Here is a 21,617-nt window from a genome sequence, read left to right on the forward strand (position 1 = left end):
CTATCAAGATCTTTCCCCAGTTTGTCCCAGCTCGGGATTGAGAGGGACCCTGAACAAATGAACCAGGGGGCCACACGGTCTATCTCCTTCACAAAAGATCCTAAGACTTTGCTGGAGACCTTCAAGTTTCGCTCTTTGAGAGCTGTCTGCAGCGCCGTGACTAATGACGGTGCATTCCCCATGGTGCCTCCTTATTTACAGAGAACCATCAACCATCATCCTAAAAAGCAGGGGCCTCTCGGAACTTACCCCTCCGGGCTTTCTTCTGACCTGCAGTTCTGAATCCTCTCCAGATGTCTGAAGGGTCCTCCCTGTGCCGGTGATGTTATGGTTCCCGGGATTCGGCACCACTTGTCGCGTGCCCTGTCCTCGCCGGCAAGAACAGCATGCAACAACAGCAGGATTCTTCTGCAGAAAGCTTTATTCTTCAGCTCTTTGTGAAACAAATGAGTTGGGCAGGACCCAGAGGGGAAGGAGAGGCTTGCTTATATAGTTCTCATGCTCTGACCTGGTTGGTGCGGCTCCATATGCCTTATTAGCATAACCATTTGGTGGGTCTCATTGGTCCTTATGCCAAGGCGCAATTAGCATGTAGTTTAGTGGTGTGGGATGATTTGTCATTAGGAAGTTCGGGGCCTTCCGGCTGCCCTGCATGGGGCGCTATTTTCTGAGCGCGGCTGCCAACACCCGGCCCGGCGGGACGCGAGCCCCTCTACCCCCGGCTCCTGGCGGGTGGAAAGAAACCGGAGCGGTTTTTTTTTTTTTTTTTTGGCGAGTGCTTTTTGGAAGCCTTAAAGGGACAGGGACCCCAATACCAGTGAAACAGGGCAGCAAGACTGATGAGCAGGTGCCTGAGACCAGTGCCTGAGGACAAAGAAAATCGCACGTTTTTCCCAGTACTGGGGAGGCAGGGTGGCAGGACCAGTGAGTGGATGCCTGAGACCAGCACCTGGGGACAGGGAAAATCCCGTTTTTCCCTTTTTTTTTTGGCGAGTGCTTTTTAGAAGCCTTAAGGGGATAGGGACCTCAATGCCAGGGAGGCAGGGCAGTGGAACCGGTGGGTGGGTGCCTGAGACCAGCACCTGAGGACAGAGAAAATCACGTGTTTTTCCCTTTTTTTTTCTTTTTGGCGAGTGCTTTTTGGAAGCCTTAAAGGGACAGGGACCCCAATACCAGGGAAACAGGGCAGCAAGACTGGTGAGCGGGTGCCTGAGACCGGCGCCTCGGGACAAAGAAAATCGCGCATTTTCCCCAATACTAGGGAGGCAGGGCGGCGGGACTGGTGGGCAGGTGCCTGGGGCCAGCGCCTGAGGACAAAGAATATTGTGCGTTTTTCCCTTTTTTTCTTTTTTTTGGAGAGTGCTTTTTGGAAGCCTTAAAAGGACAGGGAACCCAATGCCAGGGAGGCAGGGCGGCAGGACCGGTGAGCGGGTGCCTGGGACCGGCGCCTGAGGACAAAGAAAATCGTGCGTTTTCCCCCTTTTTTTTGGCGAGTGCTTTTTGGAAGCCTTGGAGGGACGGGGACCCCAATACCAGGGAGGCAGGGCAGCAAGACCGGTGGGCGGATGCCTGGCGGACAAAGAAAATCGCGCATTTCTCTCTTTCTTTTTTCTTTTTGGCGAGTGCTTTTTGGAGGCCTTAGGGGGACAGGGACCCCAGTGCCAGGGAGGCAGGGCGGCAGGGCCGGTGGGCGGGTGCCTGGGACCGGAGCCTGGGGATGGAGAGGGTCGCGCGTTTTTCCCTTTTTTTTTGGCAAGTGCTTTTTGGAGACCTTGGAGGGACAGGGACCCCAGTGCTAGGGAGGCAGGGCGGCAGGACTGGTGGGCGGGTGCCTGGGACCGGTGCCTGAGGACAAACAATATTGTGCATTTTCCCCCCTTTTTTTTTTTTTTGGAGGGTGCTTTTTGGAAGCCTTGAAGGGACAGGGACCCCGGTGGCAGGGAGGCAGGGCAGCAGGACCGGTGAGCAGGTGCCTGGGACCAGCACCTGAGGACAAAGAAAATCGTGCGTTTTTTCCTTTTTTTTTTTTTTTCCCTCTTTCATTGTTGCTGTTGTTGTTTTGGTTTGGAGAGTGCTTTTTGGAAGTCTTAAAGGGGCAGGACAGGACACTTAGACCAGAGGGAGGGAATCTGGGGATCTCTGGGCACTCTAACCCCCTGGGCAACAGGGAGCACAGAGGCCCCTTACAGAGATAAATAGCCTCCTGGCCGCTCCCCCTCCAATGGGGCTCCACCATTTTGGAGGAGCAGCCCCAGCCAGGCCACGCCCACAGCAACAGTGGAGATAAACTCCATAGCAAATGGGCAGGTAGCAGAAGCCCTGTCTGCGCACAGCTGCCAAGCATAGGCCACTAGAGGTTGCTAATCTCCCAGGAGAGGAAGGCCACAAACCAACAAGAAGGAAAGCTCTTCCAGCGGTCACTCATACCAGTTCTGCAAACTATCTCTATCACCATGAAAAGGGAAAACTACAGGCAAAGATCACAGAGACAAAACCTGAGAAGGAGACAGACCTAACCAGTCCTCCTGAAAAAGAATTCAAAATAAAAATCATGAACATGCTGACAGAGATGCAGAGAAAAATGCAAGAGCAATGGGATGAAGTCTGGAGGGAGATCACAGATGTCAGGAAGGAAATCACAGAAGTGAAACAATCCCTGGAAGGATTTATAAGCAGAATGGATAAGATGCAAGAGGCCATTGAAGGAATAGAAACCAGAGAACAGGAGCGTAGAGAAGCTGACATAGAGAGAGATAAAAGGATCTCCAGGAATGAAACAACACTAAGAGAACTATGTGACCAATCCAAAAGGAATAATATTCGTATTATAGGGGTACCAGAAGAAGAAAGAGGAAAAGGGATAGAAAGTCTCTTTGAAGAAATAATTGCTGAAAACTTCCCCAAACTGGGGGAGGAAATAATCGAACAGACCATGGAAATACACAGAACCCCCAACAGAAAGGATCCAAGGAAGACAACACCAAGACACATAATAATTAAAATGGCAAGGATCAAGGACAAGGAAAGAGTTTTAAAGGCAGCTAGAGAGAAAAAGGTCACCTATAAAGGAAAACCCATCAGGCTAACATCAGACTTCTCGACAGAAACCCTACAGGCCAGAAGAGAATGGCATGATATATTTAATGCAATGAAACAGAAGGGCCTCGAACCAAGGATACTGTATCCAGCACGACTATCATTTAAATATGATGGCGGGATTAAACAATTTCCAGACAAGCAAAAGCTGAGGGAATTTGCTTCCCACAAACCACCTCTACAGAGCATCCTACAGGGACTGCTCTAGATGGGAGCACTCCTAAGAAGAGCACAGAACAAAACACACAACATATGAAGAATGGAGGAGGAGGAATAAGAAGGGAGAGAAGAAAAGAATCTCCAGACAGTGTAAATAACAGCTCAATAAGTGAGCTAAGTTAGGCAGTAAGATACTAAAGAAGCTAACCTTGAACCTTTGGTAACCACGAATCTAAAGCCTGCAATGGCAATAAGTACATATCTCTCAATAGTCACCCTAAATGTAAATGGACTTAATGCACCAATCAAAAGACACAGAGTAATAGAATGGATAAAAAAGCAAGACCCATCTATATGCTGCTTACAAGAAACTCACCTCAAACCCAAAGACAAGCACAGACTAAAAGTCAAGGGATGGAAAAACATATTTCTGGCAAACAACAGTGAGAAGAAAGCAGGGGTTGCAGTACTAATATCAGACAAAATAGACTTCAAAACAAAGCAAGTAACAAGAGATAAAGAAGAACACTACATAATGATAAAGGGCTCAGTCCAACAAGAGGATATAACCATTCTAAATATATATGCACCCAACACAGGAGCACCAGCAATTGTGAAACAAATACTAACAGAACTAAAGAGGGAAATAGACTGCAATGCATTCATTTAAGGAGGCTTCAACACACCACTCACCCCAAAGGATAGATCCACCAGGTAGAAAATAAGTAAGGACACACAGGCACTGAACAACACACTAGAACAGATGGACCTAATCGACATCTATAGAACTCTACATCCAAAAGCAACAGGATATACATTCTTCTCAAGTGCACATGGAACATTCTCCAGAATAGACCACATACTAGCTCACAAAAAGAGCCTCAGTAAATTCCATAATATTGAAATTCTACCAGCCAGTTTTTCAGACCACAAAGGTATAAAAGTAGAAATAAATTCTACAAAGAAAACAAAAAGGCTCACAAACACATGGAGGCTTAACAACATGCTTCTAAATAATCAATGGATCAACGAACAAATCAAAATAGAGATCAAGGAATATATAGAAACAAATGACAACAACAACACAAAGCCCCAACTTCTTTGGGATGCAGCGAAAGCAGTCTTAAGAGGAAAGTATATAGCGATCCAGGCACACTTGAAGAAGGAAGAACAATCCCAAATGAATAGTCTAACATCACAATTATCGAAACTGGAAAAAGAAGAACAAATGAGGCCTAAAGTCAGCAGAAGGAGGGACATAATAAAGATCAGCGAAGAAATAAACAAAATTGAGAAGAATAAAACAATAGCAAAAATCAACGAAACCAAGAGCTGGTTCTTTGAGAAAATAAACAAAATAGATAAGCCTCTAGCCCAACTTATTAAGAGAAAAAGAGAATCAACACAGATCAACATAATCAGAAATGAGAATGGAAAAATCACGACAGACTCCACAGAAATACAAAGAATTATTAAAGACTACTATGAAAACCTATATGGCAACAAGCTGGAAAACCTAGAAGAAATGGACAACTTCCTAGAAAATACAACCTTCCAAGACTGACCAAGGAAGAAACACAAAAGTTAAACAAACCAATTACGAGCAAAGAAATTGAAATGGTAATCAAAAAACTACCCAAGAACAAAACCCCGGGGCCGGACGGATTTACTTCGGAATTTTATCAGACACACAGAGAGGACATAATACCCATTCTCCTTAAAGTGTTCCAAAAAATAGAAGAAGGGGGAATACTTCCAAACACATTCTATGAAGCCAACATCACACTAATACCAAAACCAGGCAAAGACCCTACCAAAAAAGAAAATTACAGACCAATATCCCTGATGAATGTAGATGCAAAAATACTCAATAAAATATTAGCAAACAGAATTCAACAGTATATCAAAAGGATCATACACCATAACCAAGTGGGATTCATCCCAGGGATGCAAGGATGGTACAATATTCGAAAATCCATCAACATCATCCACCACATCAACAAAAAGAAAGACAAAAACCACATGATCATCTCCATAGATGCTGAAAAAGCTTTTGACAAAATTCAACATCCATTCATGATAAAAACTCTCAGCAAAATGGGAATAGAGGGCAAGTACCTCAACATAATAAAGGCCATATATGATAAACCCACAGCCAGCATTATACTGAACAGTGAGAAGCTGAAAGCATTTCCTCTGAGATCGGGAACCAGACAGGGATGCCCACTCTCCCCACTGTTATTTAACATAGTACTGGAGGTCCTAGCCACGGCAATCAGACAAAACAAAGACATACAAGGAATCCAGATTGGTAAAGAAGAAGTTAAACTGTCACTATTTGCAGATGATATGATACTGTACATAAAAAACCCTAAAGACTCCACTCCAAAACTACTAGAACTGATATCGGAATACAGCAAAGTTGTGGGATACAAAATGAACACACAGAAATCTGTAGCTTTCCTACACACTAACAATGAACCAATAGAAAGAGAAATCAGGAAATCAACTCCATTCACCATTGCATCAAAAAGAATAAAATACCTAGGAATAAACCTAACCAAAGAAGTGAAACACTTATACTCTGAGAACTACAAGACACTCTTAAGAGAAATTAAAGGGGACACTAATAAATGGAAACTCATCCCATGCTCATGGCTAGGAAGAATTAATACTGTCAAAATGGCCATCCTGCCCAAAGCAATATACAGATTTGATGCAATCCTTCTCAAATTACCAGCAACATTCTTCAATGAATTGGAACAAATAATTCAAAAATTCATGTGGAAACACCAAAGACCCCGAATAGCCAAAGCAATCCTGAAAAAGAAGAATAAAGTAGGGGGGATCTCACTCCCCAACTTCAAGCTCTACTACAAAGCCACAGTAATCAAGACAATTTGGTACTGGCACAAGAACAGAGCCACAGACCAGTGGAACAGATTAGAGACTCCGGAAATTAACCGAAACATATATGGTCAATTAATATTTGATAAAGGAGCCATGGACATACAATGGCAAAAGGACAGTCTCTTCAACAGATGGTGCTGGCAAAACTGGACAGCTACATGTAGGAGATTGAAACTGGACCATTGTCTAACCCCATATACAAAGGTAAACTCAAAATGGATCAAAGACCTGAATGTAAGTCATGAAACCATTAAACTCTTGGAAAAAAACATAGGCAAAAACCTCTTAGACATAAACGTGAGTGACCTCTTCTTGAACATATCTCCCCGGGCAAGGGAAACAACTGCAAAAATGAGCAAGTGGGACTACATTAAGCTGAAAAGCTTCTGTACAGCGAAAGACACCATCAATAGAACAAAAAGGAACCCTACAGTTTGGGAGAATATATTTGAAAATGACAGATCCGATAAAGGCTTGACGTCCAGAATATATAAAGAGCTCACACGCCTCAACAAACAAAAAACAAATAACCGAATTAAAAACTGGGCAGAGGAACTGAACAGACAGTTCTCTAAAAAAGAAATACAGATGGCCAAGAGACACATGAAAAGATGCTCCACATCGCTAATTATCAGAGAAATGCAAATTAAAACTACAATGAGGTATCACCTCACACCAGTAAGGATAGCTGCCATCCAAAAGACAAACAACAACAAATGTTGGCGAGGCTGTGGAGAAAGGGGAACCCTCCTACACTGCTGGTGGGAATGTAAATTAGTTCAACCATTGTGGAAAGCAGTTTGGAGGTTCATCAAAACGCTCAAAAGAGACCTACCATTTGACCCAGGAATACCACTCCTAGGAATTTACCCTAAGAACGCAGCAATCAAGTTTGAGAAAGACAGATGCACCCCTGTGTTTATCGCAGCATTATTTACAATATCCAAGAATTGGAAGCAACCTAAATGCCCATCGGTTGATGAATGGATAAAGAAGATGTGGTACATATACACAATGGAATAGTACTCAGCCATAAGAAGTGGAAAAATACAACCATTTGCAGCAACATGGATGGAGCTGGAGAGTATTATGCTCAGTGAAATAAGCCAAGCGGAGAAAGAGAAATACCAAATGATTTCACTCATCAGAGGAGTATAAGAAGAAAGGAAAAATTGAAGGAACAAAGCAGCAGCAGAATTACAGAATCGAAAAATGGACTAACAGGTACCAAAGGGAAAGGAACTGGGGAGGATGGGTGTGCAGGGAGGGATAAGGGGTGGGGGAAGCAGAAGGGGGATATTAAGATTATCATGCATGGAGGGGGAGGGAGAAAGGGGAGGGAGGGCTGTACAACACAGGGAGGACATGTAGTGATTCTACGTTTTGCTATGGTGATGGACAGTAACCGTAATGTGGTTTTTAGGGGGTCCTGATATAGGGGAGAGCATAGTAAACATAGTATTCTTCATATAACTGTAGATTAAAGATTAAAAAAAAAAAGAAAGAAAGAAAAGGGGGATTACTCCTTGATAGGATAAAACTTGGTAAATCAAAGATTAACACATGCTTTAAATATTGTTAATGTGGATCACTTAAAGGGTGTCAGATAATCAGCTATGGAGGTACTCTTTTCTGATAACATGCCTTTCTCTTAATAAAAAAAAAATGCAGTTCCTGTGTGCTGACCTCCAAAGAGTTAGTTCTACACAGTGGTATATAGGGCATGTCAAAGTGTGGGCAAAGGGTCTGTTTGTTTCTATGCAGAAGATCAAGGCCTAGCTTGGCTACCCAGAAAATGAACTAAGATACAATATGAGGAGGAGCTTCCGGCATCAGCACTCTCTGGAGGACTCGTGCCGGTGGATGATCATCATAAAGCCTCCACAGGGATCTGGGCAATGCTGCGGTTGTGGCTGTGTCCGCCCCACCGTTTCCTGTACTTGCCATAGGAATGAGGAGGGAGATGTCTAGGCTGGCATGTGCATACAGTGAGACAATGAATTCGACCAGATCTGTACTGTTGGAACTCAACCAGGAGTTGGGAGGGGTGCAAGTTGTAGCACTCCAAAATCTTATGACTATAGACTATCTATGGTTAAAAGAACATATGGGATGTGAACAGATCCCAGAAATGGGTTGTTTTAATTTGTCTGATTTCTCTCAGACTGTTCAAGTACAGTTGGACAATATCCATCATATCATGGACAAATTTTCACTAATGCCTAGGGTGCCTAAATGGTTTTCTTGGCTTCACTGGAGATGGATGGTAATTATAGATTTGCTTTGTTTATGTCACCATATTCCTATTAAGTTAATATGTGTGCGCAAGTTAGTTAGTAGTTTAAAACCTATACATGCTTAAGGTACTCTACAAGAAGATATGTCAAAGAAATAATCAATCCTCCCATGTTTTCTTCCATATGCTACCTCTATAGCTTCTCTTCTTCCTTCCTAATTACAACCCTTAAATAGAATTCGTGCCTCATATCGAATTTACTGAGTATCATAATTCCTCCAGGTGGTAAAGATACCTCGAGACAAGTGCTGGGCATAGAAGCCACAGGGCATAAATCTGCAAAGAAGTAAAAAGCTAACCTTTTCAAACAATATGGCTTCTCTCTCACTTACCAACTTTACATTTCTCTGTATGGCCCCGGAAGACAACTGGTTAGCCAGAGACGGGTAAGATTCCTCAAGGGAGGAACAACCTAAGACAGGCACAGTCGCACGGGGGCCATCAGGTGAGAAATCAGGGAACAACAGTGGTGAAGCTTAGAACCTCCCCCCCCTCCCCCCCCCGTTTTGAGAGAAAGCTTCTGCATCCGTGGATGTTTTATTGCCCCTGTCTAGCTCGGATTAGCACATAGTCTACAGGCACACACCTGATCATCTACAGTTGCTCTCTTACAACACTAAACTATGTTTTCTAACTTCATCTTGCATCTACCTACCACTTCAGCATTTTATTAAAAATAAAAATAATAATAATAATAAAGGGAGAAGTGTGGGATCCACATATAAATCAAGTATAAAAATCAAACGAATATTCATATTTGACCTGATTGTTTATAGTTCATAATGCGTGATCAAAACCGAAAGTTTCTGTGATGAATGTCCTTGTACTGTTCACCATCTAAGAACTTATTCACTATGTAAGAATTCGTTCACCATGTAAGAACTTGTTTGTTATGCTTCAGAAGATTGGAGACTGATGAGAATTAGGCTTGAGATGGATTAATGATTGTGCATTGAGCATTGACCCCCCTATACAGAATTTTATTGTTGTTAACAACCATTTGATCAATAAATATGAGAGATGCACTCTCAAAAAAAAGAAAAAACAACACACACCTTTTTAGCAAGTAGAGATGTTTTCTTCTTTAAATAGCTTTAATTAGACCTCAAAACCATTGGGAACTTTAATTTTCAGTGAACACTGAAAAGTGGGCTATTGTAAACTATTGCATTAGCATTCTGTAGATTAATAAATTCATGAACACACTTTATAATTCCTGACACCATGTGCTTCACAGCATAATCCCTAAGCACAAATTATGTCTACTTTAGCAAAACTTTAAGATTCTGGGTCACCACAAAAATTTTCAGGCTGCAGGCAGGCACACACACTGCAATACACAATCACTAAGATGTTTACTTGCTACGCCCAGCTCACCCACTCTCAACAACCACACCAGACCACTTACAAAATGGTGGGTGTGGGGAGGGGTGTAGGGTCAGGAGAGAAAGGAGGCAGGTCTGTGCTGGGAGGAGTCTTGTCCATGGCTTCTGGAACCAGAGGGCGGGAGTGGCGTGTTCTGGTGGGGGAAGAGGGCGGTGAAGGCGGAAGGAGATGGGGAGGGGGTGGTGCAGACACCAGAATAGGAGAGGATCAGGAAGGCGGCATGGCTGGGAATGAAGGACCTGAGGATGGCAGCGACGCTGGGGAGGACAAAGAACTTAAAGATGGTGGCAGAGACAGGGAGGGGATCGTGAGCTGAGAGAGGTGGGAGACCAAGGTCCTCTGGCGGATCTGAAAAGGAAGAAGGACTGAGCAGAGTAAGAGGCTGACAATCTTTAACTGGAGATCAGGCCAGGAGAACCTGGGTCATTGAACACTTAACGTAAAGGTCTGGGCGGGAGTGCAATGTCCATAAGGCCTGCACATATGGGATTTCACTCCGCTGTCCACTCCGGTGGCAATGATTAGTCAAGTCGGTGAGGAGGCTAAAATCGAAAGTTCCCTCAGGGGGCCAGCGAGATTGGTTGTCCAAGGGATACTGAGGCCTGGCCTGAGAGCAAAGAAAGACCAGCTTCTGTTTGCGAACTTCCCGGGACAAACAGAGTAGCCAAATTAGAAATGAGACAGCACAGTGGGGTCTGGGCCTCCACTTTCGAGGGCTGGTTCCCCATGTCTGCGTCACCCCCCCAACTAATCCTGCTGAGAGGAGCACCCGGCATCCCAAGTGTGCCAAGTCAGGGGAGATGTTCTGGGAGCCTGGGTGAGGGACGTCTCCCACACCGCAGGGCCAGGGGCGGGCGAATGCCTGCCGAGGATGGGCTGGATGCCCAGGGCTGGATGCCCCAACCTGGATGTAGCTACGATTTTGAATGGACCAGGTGAAAACAGGTTAGGAAAGGAAACAGACTGGGGGAAACTGAGGGACTCACCAGAAAATAGTCCATGCAGCAGAAAGCAGGCTGAGGTCCTGGGTCAGGGAAGGAGGGGGCAGGGCTGCCGATGGCCGGTCGGGTCCCCATGCTCACGCCCCTTCCCGGGTTTTGGCACCAAATGTAAGATAAATTCTAACCAAAATAAGCAGGTGAAGAGAGGCAACAAAGGGCCAGGCAGTTTATTTAAGCGCAATCCTGGGCGATGTTCGCCGGTCTGGTTAGTCACAGGCTGGGGAAGTCGCACCCAGCAGGGCAGGCAGCGAGTTTTTAAAGAAGGTAGGGGGAGGCAGAGCATAGATTTACAGCAGTGCGAGGAGTTGCTAGCCTAAGGCACCTTTTTCAGGTTGGGAGGGGACAGCAGCTGGGGACTTTGGCACGTCATCAGTGTCCGACATGCTCACCCCTCCCTCCAGTGCCTACAGCCTTGCATTTATATCTAGGGGTAGGTCATCATCAATATTAATAGTATTGCCAAATTGATCTCCAGAGTTATTTTACCAATTTATGATTGTACCATCTGTTTATAAGCAATCGCCTTTATCCATATTCTAAACTGTACAATTAAATTTTTTTTCCCAATCTGATGCATATGAAATGGCTTCTTATTTCCATTTCCTGTTAGGCAGAAAAATAGACATGAGTGGGTGGAGAGAGAATAAAGCCAGTAAAGCCCACTAAAAGGGACTAAAAACAGTTAAGCAGATAAAACCAAAGAGCCAGAAAAGACTCACAGAGTTAATTAGTTGAAGTTTCAAAGGACAGGAGTGATTTGAAATGTTCAGATGTTTCTCAGATAAAGAATCGTCAGTCAAGGACTTGTCTGCTCTACCTCATGAGGGGACAAGGGTCATGGTGGTGTAAAATCTACTTACCTTGCAAAAAAGGCCCAGTTAATTCTTTAACTTAATCCATATGCTGTTCTTCCAGTTCTTCCAGGCTCTTAATCAAGTACCTTTGTAACCAGTGTAAATAAACCTATGTGGATAAAGAATGCTGAGATTCAGACCAACAGTCACCTAAACAACCCTGTTCTTAAGACAAAAATTCAAAGAAATTATAAAGCACCTGGATGCCTTATGCTGACGCCTACCCAAAAGGCCCTATAAAACCTCAAGCTCTAAACCCTTAAGTGTGCCTTCTCTCTGATGTTGCCCATGCTCCCCTTTCTTCAAGTGTGTCACTCTCTCTGTCCTGCTCCAGGTAAGTAGGGAAGGGCTATTGAGAACTCTGATCTGAGTTTGCAGGTTCCTGTTGCCTGGATGACCTGGACGGGACTGCAGCTGTGTGATCATGCTCTTTTGTAGCCTGCCTGAAAATCTCTTTTCTTTGCCTTTGGGAAGTTCTCAGAACATAATATCACCCCATCCAGTGCTCTGCAGCAACCCCCAAATCCTGGGGTGGTAAGCACTCAGTTCGCACGCTGTGCAGATTCAAGCAGACACTGGATGTCTGGTGACCCTGGCTTCAGGAGTTGGCAAGGGATCTGCCCTGTGCCGAGCCGAAGTTCAGCGAGCTTCTCTTTCCTCCCTCTGCTCTTCCTCACTGTCTGCTGCCTGCAAGGCAGCTGTCATTCCCTGCTGTTCTCACTTTAATGAGTCCTTCCACTCTGACTTTCCTGCATCTCTGAAGTAAATTTCTTTCCCAACATGATTACTAATGAAGATATCCATATCTATATTTGTGTGTTAAATATAGGTAGATAGATATAGATATACCATCTGGATTTCTTCTATGAATTTCCTGTTTATATCTTTTGCTCCCTTCTTTATTGGATTGTTCATCTTTTTAAAAATATTTATTTGTAGATGTTCTTTACATATTCTGAATACTTTCTGTTTTTTAACTTTGTTTATAGTTACTTTTGAGATGCTAAATTCTATGGGATTTTTTGGTGTGTGGTCACATTTGACAGTTCTTTTCCTTTGTTTTGTACTTTTTATATTTTGCTTAAGAAATCTTTCCTTAACTTGAGGTTATGGAGATTTTTTTTCCTATATTTTCATCAAAAAGTTTAGTTTTTCATATTTAAGTTTCTAGTCTATCTGAAATTAATTTTTTATACGATGGAAGGTAGCAATCCAGGGTTTTTATTTCATATGATATGTGTATCAGATTCACTATAATTAACCACTCTAAAACTTAGTGATTTAAAACAACCACATTTATTTAATTTATAATCTGTGAGGCTGGGCCTTCATAGGCCCAGCCTCACAGATTATATCCTTCATATATCTGTGTTCAGTTGCTAGTCAGCTGCTACTAGAAGCTGACTGTCCACTGGAGTGGCAAGCATATCACCACTAAGCCTTGTATTTCTCATCACTCAGCAGGCCTCCCTAAGCTTCTTTGTATGTGAAGGCAGCAGGTTGCAAAAGGAGACAAACCCCATCGTGGAAGCCTTGGTGCATTGTGTTTGCTAACATCCTGTTAGCCAAAGCAAATTACTTGGCTGAGCTCAGACTTGGAGAGGGATAGAATTAAAGTTATATGAGAAGAGAACATGAATATGAAGAAAGGAATAATTGTTGGCCATTTTTGTAGTTAATTTACCAAAATATCCATTTCCATATGCCATTTATGGTAGAATGCATAGTTCATTCTTATACCCATGATCCATGATGTTGTCTCTGACATTTATCCACCTTCTGTATGGTCTGTGTCTGGACTCGTTGTTCTTTTCGTATAACAAACACCAATTCTACACTAGAACTGTAGAAATGTTGGTAGGACAAGTCCTTTTATTTTGTTCTTTTGAAACCATCTTGTCTATTGTAATTAGTTTCCTATTGCAGCTATAACAAATTGCAACAAACCTGAGGGCTTAAAACAACATAAGTGTATTATCTTACAGTTCTATAGTTCAGAAATCTGAAGTGGGATAATATCAAGCTGTTGACAGGCCTGCATTCTTTTCTGGAAGCTCTAGGAGAGAAACTGTGCCTGTTCCTTCTGGCTTTTGAGGCTTCCCACGTTACTGACTCCATCTTCAAAGTAGGCAGTGTCAGGCCTAGCACTTCTCATATTGCTGTACTCTGGTTCTCCTTTTTCTGCTTCCCTCTTCCATTCATAAGGACACTGGTGATAACATTTAGCCTATTCAGATAATCCAGCACAATTTCCACATCTCAGAGTTGATTAGTAACCTTCTTTCTACACTGCCATGTAACATAACACATTCACAAGTTCTGAAAATTAAGATGTGAACATCTTTGAGGGAGCATCACTCTGCTAATGCCATTATTCTTGGCCTTTTTTTCTTTCATACATATTATAGGACTAGTTTATCAAGTTCCGTGATACACTTACTGGGATTTTAATTTGAATTATATTGAATTTGTAAATTAATTTGGATAGAAAAAAATATTCATATTCTTTAGTTATAGTGCCATTAGCATGATCTATCTCTGTATTCTTCCTTAATGTCTTTCAATGGAAATCACTTATTAAATTTACTCCTAGTACCTTACTTTTTATTTATTCATTTGAATTTTCTAGTTTGGGGGACCCATGTTTTAGAATGCAATTAATTTTCGTATGTTGGTTTTAAATCTAATACACTTTCTTATTAATTATAATAACTTGATGTAGATTTTCTTGGGTGTTTTTTTTTTTGGTATCACTAATATACAATTACATGAGCAACATTGTGGTTACTAGATTCCCCCCCATTACCAAGTCCCCACCACATACCCTGTTACAGTCACTGTACATCAGCATAGTAAGATGCTGTAGAGTCACTACTTGTCTTCTCTGTGCTATACTGCCTTTGCCATGCTGCCCCCACCCCACCCCCATTATGTGTGTGTAACTCCAGGGAGAGGAAATCCTGGGGCAAAATAGCTCTAAAAACTGAAATCAGTCAAAGGGAGTTAGAAAGTTTAAAACCTGTTTAATGCTTACAAACTGCAGTCATGGCTGTCTCTCCTCTGCTCCGGACGAAGCCAGCAAGCAAGCCAGCCCCTCCCTTTAAACTCTCAGGTTCGGACTCATCCTCGGTTTCCCAGGTAATTGCCCACTGACATGGAGATGAAACTTCTCTCCACCCCTGAGGATATGCAAATGCTCTAAAGCCAGGCAAGATAGTCTGGAAATGTTACAATTTTACCCATAGGCCACCCCTCCAGAAATCTCGCCTTACAATCTACTTGTTTCCCTTTCACAGTGGTCCCTGTGTGAGAAAACTGGAGCATTGTGACCAGACTAATGACATAACAATAGCAACAGCATAAAACCATGACAATCCTCAAGCCAGAGGATTCAGTGAGGTTTGAAGTCCCATGCAAATTAAGTTCAAAGCTTGTCCATTCCAGCCATCACGCGGCAGCTGCAGGCAGGGGGCGCATCCAGGACACAAGAACTGTAGAAGGCAATAATCGTCATTTTGGGGGGCCAATTTGCTGTTATGACAGGAATACACAGGAGGCCAGCTTCCAGGCCTTTTCCCCAAGGTGCCAGAAGAGTCAGCCATTTCCAGTCCATGTGTCAAAATGTCTAGGGCCAAGTCCATTTTATTCTTAATTGCTGCACCCATCCTTGCAATGCATGTCCAATAAAGTGGGTGCCTTGATCACTCTCAATCACTGGTGACCAGCCATAGGCTGCAAAGAGACTCTCCAGGCTCCTCTTGGTGGTTTGCTGGTCTACAACGTGCAGGGCACTCCTTCCAGGCTCGGCTGACTTCTTCAAAGGTCAAGGGCAAGCCCCACCAACAGGCTACAAGCCCACATTGTCTTTTGCCCCATGTGCAACAAATGCTGGCTGATGTAGCCATTTGGCCACATGAGAAGCAGACTTTCCTTCTAGCCAGCACACCTGGGCCAATGCCTCTGCTTCAGCATTCCTGGGGATGCCAAAGGCAAATGGCAAGTCACATGATATACAGTAGGTGTCTGTGCCACACCACTCTGTGGCCTTTGGGTCCAGTCTCTCATCCAGCCCGCGGTGGGATAGGAGGTTATTACCTTAGTCAGAGCTGTTCTGGTGATGGGCTCCATAGCCAGCAAGGTGTGGTACACAGCAGCCACTTGCTTCTCTATCAAGATGTACCAGACCTCTGCTCCTTTCCATAGTTGTGACCAGGCTCCAGCCAGCAGCAGAAGCAGCAGCAGTGGCAGAAGCAGTAGCCTTAGGCTTGGGCTATGGACTGGGGTAGGCATGGCCAGCACCAGTGGTGGCACCTCCATGACCACACGAGTGTAGACACACGTCCCTTGGCACAAGCGCCACTTTTCTGTATCATTTCTAGGGGCAGCCCTCCCAAAGGTTGCACCCATTTTGACAGATTTCAGTTGAATCCTGTCAACTACCACCAGATGTAAATCCAGGGAAAGGAAATCCCGGGGCAAAATACCTCTAAAAACCAAAATCAGTCAAAGGGAGAAATGATTTAAAATCCATTTATTGCTTACCAACTGCAGTCTGGGGCCTTCTCTCTTTCCTGCTCCAGCAGCAGCAAAACTGGCTCTCCCCTCACCTCTTGAGGACAGAATAGGCCCTCCTTGCCCAGGTAATTATCTACTGATATGGAGACGAACTTCTCTCCACCCCTGAGGAATGATGCAAATACACTACAGCCATACTTATCTCTACCCTTGAGTGCCTGTTGATATGCAGATGTCCTAAAGCCAGGTGAGATATTCTGGAAATATTACAGTTTTATCCACACATAGTATAAAATTCCTGATTCACATTTTCTTTTTCAAAAAACTCTATAGGCTTTTACTAGCATTGACGTTATTGTGGTAAAGTCTGAGGACACCCTGAGTTTTGGTCCTTATAAGTGCATTTGATGTTTTTATTTGACTTCCCAAATGATTCTTACTTTATCTTTGAAGATCAGGAATTTGACTAGGCTATGTTCTGGTGTTGACACTCTGTTCTTTTCTTTCCTGAGTCTTGATGTGTCTTTTCAGTCTGTAAATTCAAATATGCTTTTATGTGTGGGGAGTTTTCCTTAATTACATCTTTAGATATTTTTCCTGTTCCCTTATCTATTATCTATTGCTGTATAACAAATCACCCTACCACACACTGAGCAGCTTAGAACAAGCCCCATTTATTATCTCACAGTTTCTGTGGGTCAGCAGTCTGAGCATGGCTTAACTGGACCTTCTCCTCTGGATCTCAAAAGGCTACAGAGAAGGTGTTGGCTGGGCTCAGTCACATCTGAGGCTCAGTCCTCTTCCAAGCTCAGTTGGTTGTTGGAAGAATAGATTTCCTTGCAGCCGTAGAACTCCTGCTGGCTGGATTCTTCCAGGTGAGCAGGAGAGAAGTGTCTGAACTCAGAGGAGCCTCCAGTTCCTCTTTTAAAGGTTTCACCTGATCGAGTTAGGCCCACCCAGAATAATCTCTGTTGAATAACTCAGAATTACCTTATTTGGGACTTTAATTACATATGTTAAGTCCCTTTACGTTTATCATATTCTATTGGCTGAAAGTAAACTACAGTTTCTACCTTCACTGGAGGGAAGGGGATTATAAGAGGATGGAACTCGGGGATTATACAAAGGATCACATTAGGGTGTGTTTACCACACATTATTTCTTTTTTCTTCTGTGGATTTTCTAATTATCCATATAGATCTCATTCACCTGTACTCCCTATTATTTCCTCAAGACATCTTTTCAGTTCTGTACTTCCATTCATTTTGCTGACTTTTCTCATTCCCAATCTCTTTGTCACTTTGTTTATAGCATCGTTAGATTCCTTTGTGCTGCTTCTGTTATTTGCCTTAATTTCTTTAAATATTTTTAGTTTCTTTTAAATTGAAGAATAGTTGATGTGAAATATTATATCAGTTTCAGGTATACAACAGTGATTTGACAATTATATACATTATTAAATGCTTACCACAATAAAGTGTAGTTACCATCTGTCAATGTACAAAGATAATACAATATTATTGGCTGTTTTCCCTGTGCCATACTTTCATCCCCATGACTCATTTATTTTGTAATTGGATGTTTGTACCTCTTTTGTCCCCTTCACCTATCTCACCTGCTTCTACCCTGTGGCAACCACCAGTCTGTTCTCTGTGTTTAAAAGACTATTTCTGTTTTGTTTTGCTTTTTGGAGTCCACATGTAAGTTAAATTTTACAGTATTTGTCTTTCTCTGACTTATTTCACTTAGCATAATACCCTCTATGTCTTTTTTTTTCATTAAGATATAATTGGCATAAAACATTTTTAGGTGTATAACGTAATGATTCAATATTTGTGTATATTGCAAAATGATTACCACAGTAAGTCTATTTAACATCCTATACCATACATACACCATTTAACACCATACATAGTTATAATTCATTTCTTCTGATGAGAACTTTTAAGATTTACTCTCTTTGCAACTTTCAAATATGCAGTACAGTATTAACTAGAGTCACCATGCTGTATATTACATCTCCATGACTTACTTATTTTATAAGTGGAGTTTGGCTTCATTTCTTTGATGGTTTTATTTTTTTCTCTTGCTTCTTTTTTGAGCTCTGTCAGATAACATTTAATTTCCCCTCCTCCTCCTCTTCTGTCTTGTTTCTTCCCTCCACTTACTCCTTTAAATATTTTTATCCTTGGTCTATTTTGTGCTTTTGTTTTATAGAAGCAATTGTTTGTTTTTTCATTTATGGCAGAATGTTTGGTTATAATTTTTATGTGCTTTGTGACAGCTTTCTGGTGAGTAGTCTTCATTTGCTTTTCTTGTAGTATCTTGTAACGGATCTTGAGCTTTTACTTATTTATTTCTGAGTGAGAGATTTTCCTGCACCATTTATTTACAGGAAGTTTATGTAGGAGGTGAACAAAGCCATTCTGGATCGATAGCTATTCTCTCTTAGCTCTTGGAAGATGCCATCTGCTTCCTTCCATCATAGTTCTTGAAAAGTCTGCTGTTGTTTAAATCACCATAACTTTTCCCTTTGGTTGCTTCTAAGATTTAAAAAGAAGAAAAAGTCTTTGGCGTTCTGAAGTTACTTTATGATGTGAACGGGTGTAGATTTCTTTTTGGTTATTCTGAATCTGAATTTCTGTATTTCATTGTTATGGAAAATTCTCATCCACTATTACTTCAAATATGTGTAATTTCCTGTATTTTTTCCTTCTGAAATTCTGAATAACTCATAATTACCTTATTTGGGACAATAAGATGTCCCAAGTTCAAATAAGATGAAACATCATACATATCTTTCATGTCTCTTATCCTCTTTTTTCATTTTTGCCATCTCTCTGGTACATTCTAAGCAAAAAAATTTTTTTCATGTCTAATCCCCCTGTCACAGAATCTCTCCATCTGGTTTTATTTGACAGTATCTTATTCTTTTATCTGTTTCAGATTTTACTGGGTATTTCTTTAATTGTCTTGTCTTAGTTGATAATCTGTACTAGTGATACTATCATTTGAAGTTGTTGGGGGTCTGATTTTGCTGTGTTCTTTTGACTCTTACATCTAACCATCTTCCATGATGGTTTCTCTTGTGTGATAGTTTGTTTCCTTGTATGTTCAGTAACTTTGAATTGTGAGCTCATGCCTACTTGACCTCCGATTGAGTGGGATGAGTCCCTTTAAAGAGTATGTGGGTTGCCTTTTCCAGGCATCTCAGAAATGTTAACGTCTCAAGACCATTTGTGTTCACATCTTGGCCTGGGTTACTGTGCCATATATGTTGTGTGAATTTAAATCTTAAACCAAAGGAAACCTTTGGTTATAACTTCTCAGGGAATACTTTTTTTTCTTTACACAAAGCCCAAGATGAGGTATATAAGTTTCTATGTCAGATGGTTACTTGCTGGCAGCCATTTATATGTTTGTTTGGTTTTGCCCATCAGTTCAATGAGGACATAGCCCATTGAGGGTCCTAGCTGTATGCACAGATCTCATTCCCATCTCAAGATCTTGTCTTCTACCTCATAGCTCCTTTAAAATATAAACCCCTTGGATATCAAGATTGAGAAGTGTCTCAGTACCATGTAACCAGTTTAATTTTCAGTTATTTATTTATTTTAAAAATATTTTTAGAACAGTTTTAGATTCACAGTAAAATTGACCAGAAAGTAGCCCACATAGGTACTGTGTAGCAGGATCAGAGTTCCGTGTACCCCTGTCCTCACACATGCACAGGCTCCCCCACTACCAGTGTCCCACACCAGAGTGGTAGCTTTGTTACAATCACCGAGATTGCACTACACCTTGTATCACCCAAAGTCCATATTTTACATTAGGATTCACTCTTAGTGTTGTTTGTACATTCTGAGGGTTTTGACAATTGTATAATGACATGTATCCACCATTATAGTATCATATAGAATAGTTTCACTGCTCTAAAGTCCTCTGTGCTATGCCTATTCATCCCTTCCTCGCTTCTCCATCCCTAGGCAAACACTGATCTTTTTACTGTCTTTATAGTTTTGCCTTTTCTAGAATGTCATATAGTTGAACTCATGTTCAACTATGTAGCCTTTTCAGTTTCGGCTTCTTTCATTTAGTAATATGCATTTAAGGTTCCTCCATGTCTTTTCATGGCTTGACAGCTCATTTAAATGATCACTGTCATTCTCAATCATGTGCTGACCTGTAACTGAACACCACTGACCACCTGCCTGTGCTGGGGCCCCTGCCTCTTCCCACCATGCTGTGTCAAGAGTAGTCTCCACCCATACTCTGAACTGACAGTATCTGGACCCACAGGCCTCCTTTTTGCTGATTCTCTCGGTAAACTTGACTATGCCTTTTCCAAAGTTGTAATTCTTGGCCTCCCCACAGGAGAAAGTGGCTGTTGGCATGTTTTCTCTGGTGTTATTTTACTTTAGCTTTTTTGGTTGTTTCTTTTACATCCTACCGTCATTCATTCTCAGTGTTTCCAGACCATCCTGCTAAGGGTTGTTAATTTTTATTTGGGGCACATGATTCCTTGGCTCTATTACCCATTTCCGTGTTTTCCTCCGTCTGCATGCAGGGCATCCCCGCCATCATGTTTGCTCCTTTGATCTGGCTTTTCCTCCTGAGCACTGGCAGGTAAGAGCACAAGGGTTATGGGACTTCATGTAGTAATGTTTTGCCCACCATACCCTTAAAGATGTTATGTTCACCAGATGCTTAAGAGTTTTTCCATTGCTCACATTTCTGAGCACATCTTCCCTGAAGAATTTGACCTGTGGTTCTAGGATATTGTGTTTTCCAGGCACTGGATGGGTTTCTCCCAGATATCCAGCCTTCAGGTTCTCATTATCTAGAAGGTGGTTCTTCTCATAACTCTGATGGAAGTTAGTCCAGCAAGAAAATGGGGGAGAAATTTCCCAAGGGCTTTGAAAAATAATTCCTGCTAACACCCACTGAGGCTCATTTCAGAGAAGCTGATGATAATTCTTGGAGGACCAAGAAGGTAAAGCCCAGCTGGGAGTCGTAAACGCTCTGGGAGGGCAGCGTAGCTACTGAGATTGGCTGGTGCAGGCAAGCCTTCTCTGTGCTCCTGCCTTGGTCGCTGCGCGAGGCCTCGGCCACAGTCCCAGCCTTACGTCCTGGGTGGCTTAGTCCAGGCCCCCAGGGATTCCAGATAGGTCACTGAGAAGAAGTAGGATACGTTTTTGCAAATATGGACGGAAGACCTCTCAGATTACCTATTTATAAATAAATTTAAATTACTTTAAAATAAAAAATTTAATTACATTTATAAATTATATATCTACTTACCTATGTATTTATTTATTCATGTTATCTGAGAAAATCTGTCTATTTCCCCTGTTTTATTCTTTTAAAACCAGGAACTTTATTTTGAATGAACGGAAACCA

At 42.3% G+C, this 21,617-nt stretch overlaps 1 protein-coding gene across 3 annotated transcripts in view; it reads left to right on the forward strand.

Annotated features, from left to right (window-relative positions):
- Window positions 1-21,617, forward strand: part of BTD (biotinidase) — a 57,962-nt gene that overhangs the window by 22,024 nt on the left and 14,321 nt on the right. For 2 of the 3 annotated variants that reach the window (XM_036995305.2, XM_073223464.1), the window contains exon 2: window positions 20,785-20,843. The exons of the other annotated variant lie outside the window; for it this stretch is intronic. In XM_036995305.2, the coding sequence (XP_036851200.2) occupies window positions 20,800-20,843 (44 nt within the window). In that variant the 5' untranslated portion in view covers window positions 20,785-20,799. The remainder of the gene's footprint in view (window positions 1-20,784; window positions 20,844-21,617) is intronic. 3 annotated transcript variants of the gene reach the window in all.

The sequence above is a fragment of the Manis javanica genome, chromosome 15 (genome assembly GCF_040802235.1).
Source record: "Manis javanica isolate MJ-LG chromosome 15, MJ_LKY, whole genome shotgun sequence".
Lineage (NCBI taxonomy): Eukaryota > Metazoa > Chordata > Mammalia > Pholidota > Manidae > Manis > Manis javanica.